This window comes from Carassius gibelio, chromosome B20, assembly GCF_023724105.1.
Source record: "Carassius gibelio isolate Cgi1373 ecotype wild population from Czech Republic chromosome B20, carGib1.2-hapl.c, whole genome shotgun sequence".
NCBI lineage: Eukaryota > Metazoa > Chordata > Actinopteri > Cypriniformes > Cyprinidae > Carassius > Carassius gibelio.
This window is the reverse complement of record NC_068415.1, coordinates 8,265,681-8,273,924: the sequence shown is the minus strand read 5'-3', so window position 1 is coordinate 8,273,924 and position 8,244 is coordinate 8,265,681. Positions and strand designations below refer to the sequence as shown.

Here is an 8,244-nt window from a genome sequence, read left to right as displayed (position 1 = left end):
TATAAATATTGCTGACTTACCTCTATTCATCCATCCTCCACCCCATCTCCTCACTTTGAGTTCACTTTATAAATAGACGGGGTTCGGGCCATTCCAGAGCTCGGAGCCCTTCTCCGGACAGCACGCCAAACATGCAAACTATGCCTCAGCAAATTATATGTAAGCGTGAACTCGTGAAACAGTAGATAAACAATAAATTATAATATTTTGATGAAAAAATACAAGGTCAATTTAAAAAAAAAGACATGCATACATTAATTGTGCACAATAAGATCAATAACATGGATTTTGAAAATAGAAAGGTTAAAATTTCATCCCATACAGATTTTAAAGGGCTTTGAAGAGTGCTTTTTAAAAAATGCTATTTTTGCTGAAAAATAAAATAAAAAAATCAGAAACATGATTCCAGGTGAAATAATAAAGTGAAAGAATTTGGTAAATAATAGCATATTTGGCAAAATGCAAAAGCAAATGATCTGTCCACATTACAAGACCAGAATAACAAAACAAACAAAAAAAGTAGTCAAGAAAGATATATTATTTGCAGTGTAACCTCATTTCTTATCTATGCATTTGCATTAACCTTCATTAAATGTGGTCAGAGTCCGTCCTAGACTACCTTCAAATGTATTTTCATTGATCCAAACATTATCACAATGTACATTGGGTCAATGCACACATGGATTTTAATGTGACTGAGGGCAACCGTGATTCGGTTCAAAAGCACTAATATACTCAGTTCAGCTACTTCTCAAGTAATTACTGCATTTTATCGCTTCTGTATTGATTATCAGTGCACTTCCATCAAGGTGAACTTGCAGCTTGCATAAGGACACAAGTTAATAGTCCTCAGTAGCTGTATATTCAGAAGGCTGACTGCTGGCTTCACTAACCACTAAAGCTAAATTAAAAAGCACAGGCCATAAGTGAATGTGGGGGAACAGAGCAAAATAACAAAAGACACGAACAGTGGAGTAATGGAGGAGAGGAGGCATAGGCTCTGTGAGCATTGTGGGCTGAAGATAAAGTGCTGATCCAGCAGACAGTGTCCTAAACAGATTGGTTCATGCGATGGACAAATTAGAGCAGTGCCCAGACACATGGTGCGGCTCCAGCTGGGTTTGACATTGCGAGGCCTGTGGCGCATTTGATTTAAACACTCACTCAATGAAATTGGAATAAAGATAGTGATCTTCTGAAGGGCCTCTTTTTACATATATGGGTTGGCGTGGGACATAAAAGGAGATTTAGCAGAATGTCTGACACTGAGAATAGAAAATTTAGAATTGCGAGATCAAATAAATTCACACAGTCCTCCCAATCTCACATAAAGGGGAAAAAAATAATCACGTCTTTACTGACATTAATACACCTCATTACTGACCCCATTTTAATTCAAAGGCAAAAAACAAAACAAAAAAAAGATGCAAGAAAAGTCAAGGAAATTGCAAGATGCAAAGTCCACATTGTGAGACAAAATACATTTTATTTGTTTATATTTTACATTGTGGTGGAAACAAGATTTTATATTTCAGATGTTTTTTTTGCATGTTGACTAACATTTTGTGTTCCATGAGAAGCTATGCCACAGGGGTTTAGAAAATAATATGCAAGTAACTGCTGAAATAATTTTCTTAATATAATATCTCGAGTTTGCTTAAATGCATCTAGTTTTAGAGATGTTTCAATATTTTTACTGGAAAATATTAAAATATGATGATTACATTTTGCATTCATAATTTTGCATTCACAATTTGCCTGTAAGATAAGATTCTGATACTCAAATGCAAAGAGAAAATGAACAGTGTCATCTAGTGGTTGCTTCAAAAAAAAAAAAAAAAAACTTTTACTTGTGATGTCTCAGAATTTTCCCATGATCTCCACCGTCTCCACTGATCAATCAATGTACAATCAGAGATTAAAACCAGCTGTCAGGTTGACATACTGTATGCCTGAACAATTACTAAAGTGCATTAGAGATTCCACTGACCTCACTCACGTCGGAATAAATTAAGCTTATGACTTCTGGTGACCCATGCTAATGACAATTTCCCAAGTAAATTAGATTTAAAATTCAGAAAAGCTTTCATTAATATTTCATGAACACAGTAGGAACCAACATTACCCCTTAGTAGTACTTTTCCTTGGCTGCATTTAACCAGAGCCTATCAGTACAGTAGCCTTGTTTAGACAGCGCTGTCAGTTAATCAGGAGGCACTCCACTTATTACTGTCAGTGTACAGCAGTGCCACTGTCAGAAACAAATCCTTACAGAATGCTGTGTTGGGTGTTTCTCTGATGGTGAAGGATCAGTGAGCGATCATGGGTAAATCAATATGCTCTGGGGCCCTGCAACGGTCCAACAAAAAAAAAATTAACTCTACGCCTGTGGTTTGGAACAGAAATTACCTCATTTCAACAACCAGCCAATCAGAAAATCTCTAAATTAGTTTTTAAAGATGCATAAAAAGATGAAAATATAAAGAAATACATGTACTGGTGGCAATTACACCAACTGCAAATTAACGTCTCCACTGAATGCCTCTCATCGCATAAAAAAAAAAAAGAAACTTCGGCTTAAGATACATTTAATTGCTCCCCTCGTATTCTGAATGCTTTTATTCCACTAGAGGATGTCAAATTAGTATGCTATAAGTGATGCAAGATCTCTGATGCGCTCTGTGCAGTTTTTTGCCAGGGATTTGTCTTCCCCTTTTGACATAAATGCGCTCAAAAGGTGATCTGTAGGGCTTAGAAATTCTCAAAGGAGCTTGTCACCGGCTTTAAAGATTGTCACAATGTTGAAAGTGTTACTAGGAGGAAAGCCATTCTTGAAATGTCACGAGACTCTAGCCTTAAAAAAAGAAAATCATTTTTCAAATAATACCAAAAATGGTATTTGAACGTGAATGGACAAAATATGAGTATAATGGGCTTCACCAATGGCATTCTTAATTTACCCTCAATTCACCTTTCTTAAGATGAGACAAAACGGTAAACAAAAAATCTAGAGAAATGAGCATGTTATCTACTTCAAATGGCTAAAAATGGCCTACAAATGGACTCAAACAATGACTCTTGTTTTCTTTAACCACTGCATTCTACCGTCTTATCGTCAAAGACGTTGCACAGTGACTTGTTGATGCATACTAAATTGGGTAGCCCTGAAGGCCCAGTTCTGATCATACTCAGAAATGCTCAAATTTCTACGGAACAACAAAACTGGACAGATGATTTCAGCATTACACACTTAGCTGCAGTATTTTCTTACCTTAATAGAACTGTTTTATACTTTCTGACTACAGGAACTAGAACTCTGGAAACGGCGCCCTCTGGTGATTGGGGTGTGATTACAGAGGGGAATACATCAAAACAAAAGTTAGAGAAATAAATTATTAAGTAGGCCTACATGATTCATGAAATGCTGATTCCTTATTTATCGATTGGGATATTTAAAAAGTTTATCAATAGCCTATGATTTTAATAGAAATACACAGTTTATTGAAAAGGATTTAGTTTCATAAGCCATATATATGTCTTTTGTTGCCTGCTATGACAAAGAAATATATATTTTAATTAAAAAATTTCACTTTTAATTTTACGCCACTATATTACAAAGCATTTACTTTTTATTTAACAATATTTCAGGGAGGAAGCTGAATCGGGAGCCGAAAGTAGGCAAAATTTATTTAGTAGTGAAAAAGACCTGATATTGATGTCCAATCTGTGAATGAATCATTCTTTCAATGAACCAGTTAACAAATTGTTTAATAAATTTGCCTGATTCGATCGCACAAACCTAAATATTTAGCTGGAATAAATCATGTTTAAGGAAAAGTTTGCTCTTTTACAGAGTAATATTCAGCCTACAGTATGTATGTAAATTTAACAACGTGTTCTCTTTCTTCGTACGTTGCAGTCAGAACTTGTCAGGTCAAGTTCATCAGATGATGCAAAAAAGCTTTTGACAGCTCAAGGACTTTTGTTAAAAATATAGATAATACTTCTGCATTTTTGTATCCCTGTCACTGGACTGTTGGATTGAGCAGTCCACTTTTTGATTTGTCACTTCAGGAACTTTTTCCTCTTGTTTTTATTTTAACAATTCATAAAAGATGAATCACTGTCTGGCCATCTGAGATTTAGATATGAACAAGGATTAGGATCATGATTGTTGGTAGGCTATATATACATGTTTTATTGCCAGTAGCTATAAGGTGTAGTAGCCTAAGTGTCAAATTCCACAATGTTTTAATATATGGTCATGGTCTCTAAAATGCCATAGAAAATCAGCCAGTGTGGATCTGTAAGACCTCTATCTGTGCACTTGGACTCAGAACACAGAAGCACCTGACAAAACAAAGCGTCCTTACATTCATTCTCACTGCAGTGACGCAGCAGGTCTGAAATGTCTCGCTGGCAAGTGCTAGAAAACAGCCAGGCCTGTTTGCACCAGATAAGGTAATAGCAGTAAGGTGCTGTGCAAGGTTCAGGATGCCAAATTGCTTCAGGTGGTCCCAGACCCCCAAAAGGTATCTGCATAAGGCTGGAGTAAAAAGTCACACGCTATACAACCCGTCTCACTTTCTCATTCATTATTTTCTTTGTCCTTAATGACCCATAATGATAGGAGGAAAACTGCAAAAAGAGGCATACACTAAAAGGTTTCTAGCACATTTAGTTGGGGGCGAACATTACTAAATAGCTTCCTTAATGGTCCTCAAATTTGTGATCTATATAAATATGAATGACACTGTGGGCTGGTATAACCCTGTGGGTAGATTTTATGGAAATTTTATAGCATTATCAGACTGAAACAATATCATCTATCTCTATTGCATAAATATGATCCAAATTAAGGATGATGTATACATATTATCAAAGTGTGCTGTGTGAGGTTAGAGAAAGTATGGATGCATACCAATGGTAACATACAGGCTGTACAGTGTTGATAAGCTCATGGGTATTATTCATCTGCCTTTTGAATGAACCATATGGACAATGAATATGCAGCAAAACTACCCTAGATAAATACAAATAAAAAATATATATAAAAATAAAAAAACAGATGGCCCACCACAGAAATTCTTAAAAAAGCAAATAGGTTTATTTAATATTCTTTAAAGAGCAAGTTGGTTTGGATTCTCATTTTGTGAAACAACAGTCTATGAAAAGTTATTTTGCTATTAGATTATACATTCAGTGTCAGAACAAACGTTCTACAACAGAACTTTTGCTTATTATATCATACTGGGTATGAATGATACAGTATGATGAATTCAGATTTTGATGAGACAAGAAGAATGAAATTCTTTTATTAACTATTACAAACGTCTTGCCTACACAATCATACTTAACTGTCCCCTATTCTGTCCTGCAATTAAATTATGGCACATTGAAAAGACCTTCATTTGTCTTTGTCAGGGAATTAAGGAAAATCTATCTAATGGACCTCCAACTAATAAGGCAAAGAAAAGGTCAAATCATTTTCACTGTCTGAAGCCCATGGCATTTTGTCTTGATTTAACCCTTTCCAATGTGAAGTTCTCGAAGCTGAACAATAAATATCAAGTTATTGTAAAATATACTCAATGGAAAGCCTTAAAGTAGTGTCGGAGAAAAGAAAATAATTTAACAAAATAGAAAACACTAACAATACAACACATAACAACAAGAAGAATGTAAGCATGGTTTCACACCTTCCAAATTAGGTGTCCAGCAGAATTGCCCTGTGGTAAATGTGTAGTTCTGGTCTCCAGGTGCTCGGCCTCTTGACTTCAAGAATGTCCTCATCTCAAGCACAGCTTTTATGTTTCTCTGCATACAGTGCAGAGAAACATAAATACAGTACATACACCTTAAGAAATTCCATAGATATTTCTTATAAGACATGAACGGTGAAGGTCACCATCATTTTTTTAAATATATATATATATATATATATAATTTGTTGGTGGTTTTCAGCGAATAAATGGTTTCAATTTGACAAAAGACCTGGACCAGAAGTAATATACAAGTAAATATATATATATATATATATATATATATATATATATATATATATATATATATATATATATATATATATATATATATATATATATATATATGTATATATCAGTGTCTGTGCTTAAGTTTTGTCTCCTCACTCATATCTTCCAGATGTTTCTTGTTAACATTAGGTTCTTGTGTATTTATAGCCTTTGTGTTTTCCTTTTCTCTGGGCAGCTTTTAACCTGCTGTGTGCTGTGAAAGTTCAAACTGTTGGCTGTCTGTATGTTCACTTTCGACAGGGAGTTTTGAAATGTTGTACTTTGATTTATCCCTTCACAGGAAGTGGAACAAAGAGTGTTTTTTTGTTCATTAATTTGCATCAAAACATGGCTACAGTCCCATCTTTTTGGTCTATCTCACTGCATCTGCAGTAAGCATGTTGGTCCTTACCCAAAAGTGGCTGTGCGCAGTGATGATTCATATGAAAGCAAGGGCTGTACTCAGGAACTAGAAATGGTCTGACCTTTGTTGAAGGGTAGGTGCTGCATTTGTCTGTGGCTGAAAATAACCCAATATGTGTTTTATTGGAGTTTTGAATGTCTCTGAGACTATAAATGTTTCAAATTATGTACTGTATGTTAGAAAAAAATGATATATTACCCATAACCTAAAACAACAGTATGCACCAACTACAGTTCACTAAATACAATTCCACTTTTTTTTTAATAGTAAAACTGATAATGTTTTACCCTGCTTTTTTCTCCCCATGGATAATTCCAGGAAATTTTCTGAAATGCATCTCATGCTTCTCATACGATTAATGTCATCCATAAAACATCTCTTTCCAGCGTGATAGGTCTTGGACTGTCCAAAGTTTGGATAAAAGCTCCATTCAGATGCAGACACCCTATTAGACTCTAAATGGACATACCAAAAAACATAAATGATTCTGAAAAATTATCCCAGAATCTAATGACAAATTCCAAAGAAGGAGTTAAAAATAGAGTTAAAAGTGTCTTAGATGTTACAGCCTAAGTGATTACTGTAATAAAGTCATAGGAAACTTTTCATGTACAGCTGCCAGTAAAGATCTTTTTTTTTAATTCTTGAGATAGAAGTTGCTGATCAAAGCCTGAGTCACGTGGGAAGGATCTCATCAGTTTCCTTTCATTGGGAAACTTTATGTCTTTGATGTGTGGAAATGAGGCGTCACTGTATCGAGGTTCAGGTATCCAGCACAACTCGGATTTCCAGTCAAGAACATATCTACAACCATTGGTATAATTTTAATTAAGTTTATAAGAAAAAACTCCTATGCATAAAAACATAGGAAACACATAGACATTAGGTTTGACTTGATTTGAAATATTGACATTGGCTAGAGATGGAGCAAATCTCACAGCTAATGTAATGTTGTAACCTCAGAGCTTTAAAATTAAGACTCAAGAGTCTCTCATGTGTCCCACTCAGAAACTCTGTTCAATTTACAATTCAAGTTACGCAATAAAACTTTGACACTTTGCTTCTTCTGCTTCAAACAGTAAAGGAAAAAATGAAAAGCTGTCATTCACAAGTAACTTCAACTGCAGCTAAATTAATTTTTAATACTTTATGGAGAGAAACTGATTCATGTAGTTACTCAGTGAGAACAGGCTCAACGTGTCTAACGTGAGGCTTGAAGTCCTGCTCTTTTTCAAAGCTCCAGAATGAGTCAGCATTGTGACACCGTGTCACAAGTATTCATAAAATGTAAATAAAATTTTAATTTAAAAAGGATGATCCAGTACTTTCTGAACTTAAAGTAAATGTAGGCCTATAGGCTATTAATTGTGTTGTAAGTTAAGTATTTCTATGAAAAAAAAAAATAGCCTAGTCTACTTGTGCCCACAGCAACTTGTGTACTATAAATTTTTTGTAGCAGGCTAAATAAAAGATCTATGTTAGTGACCCCAACTAAGCAAGCCAGAGGCAACAGCGGCAAGGAACCAAAACTCCATCGGTGACAGAATGGAGAAAAAACCTTGGGAGAAACCAGACTCAGTTGGGTGCCAGTTCTCCTCTGACCAGACGAAACCAGCAGTTCAATTCCAGGCTGCAAAAAAAAGTGAGATTGTGCAGGAGAATCATCTGTTTCCTGTGGTCTTGTCCTGGTGGTCCTCTGAGATGAGGTCTTTACAGGGGATCTGTATCTGGGGCTCTAGTTGTCCTGGTCTCTGCTGTCTTTCAGGGATGTAGAGGTCCTTTCTTAGG

The 8,244-nt window shown here is 35.4% G+C and overlaps 1 protein-coding gene across 1 annotated transcript; it reads right to left on the bottom strand.

Annotated features, from left to right (window-relative positions):
* Nucleotides 1-6,373: 6,373 nt before the first annotated feature.
* On the bottom strand, nucleotides 6,374-7,713 carry LOC127983505 (spermatogenesis-associated serine-rich protein 1-like; the record flags this gene model as incomplete). Its single annotated transcript, XM_052585707.1, has 4 exons — nucleotides 6,374-6,552; nucleotides 6,744-6,911; nucleotides 7,136-7,260; nucleotides 7,634-7,713. Coding segments are annotated over 4 exons (552 nt in total), but the record flags the coding sequence as incomplete, so codon positions are not given.
* Nucleotides 7,714-8,244: the final 531 nt, after the last annotated feature.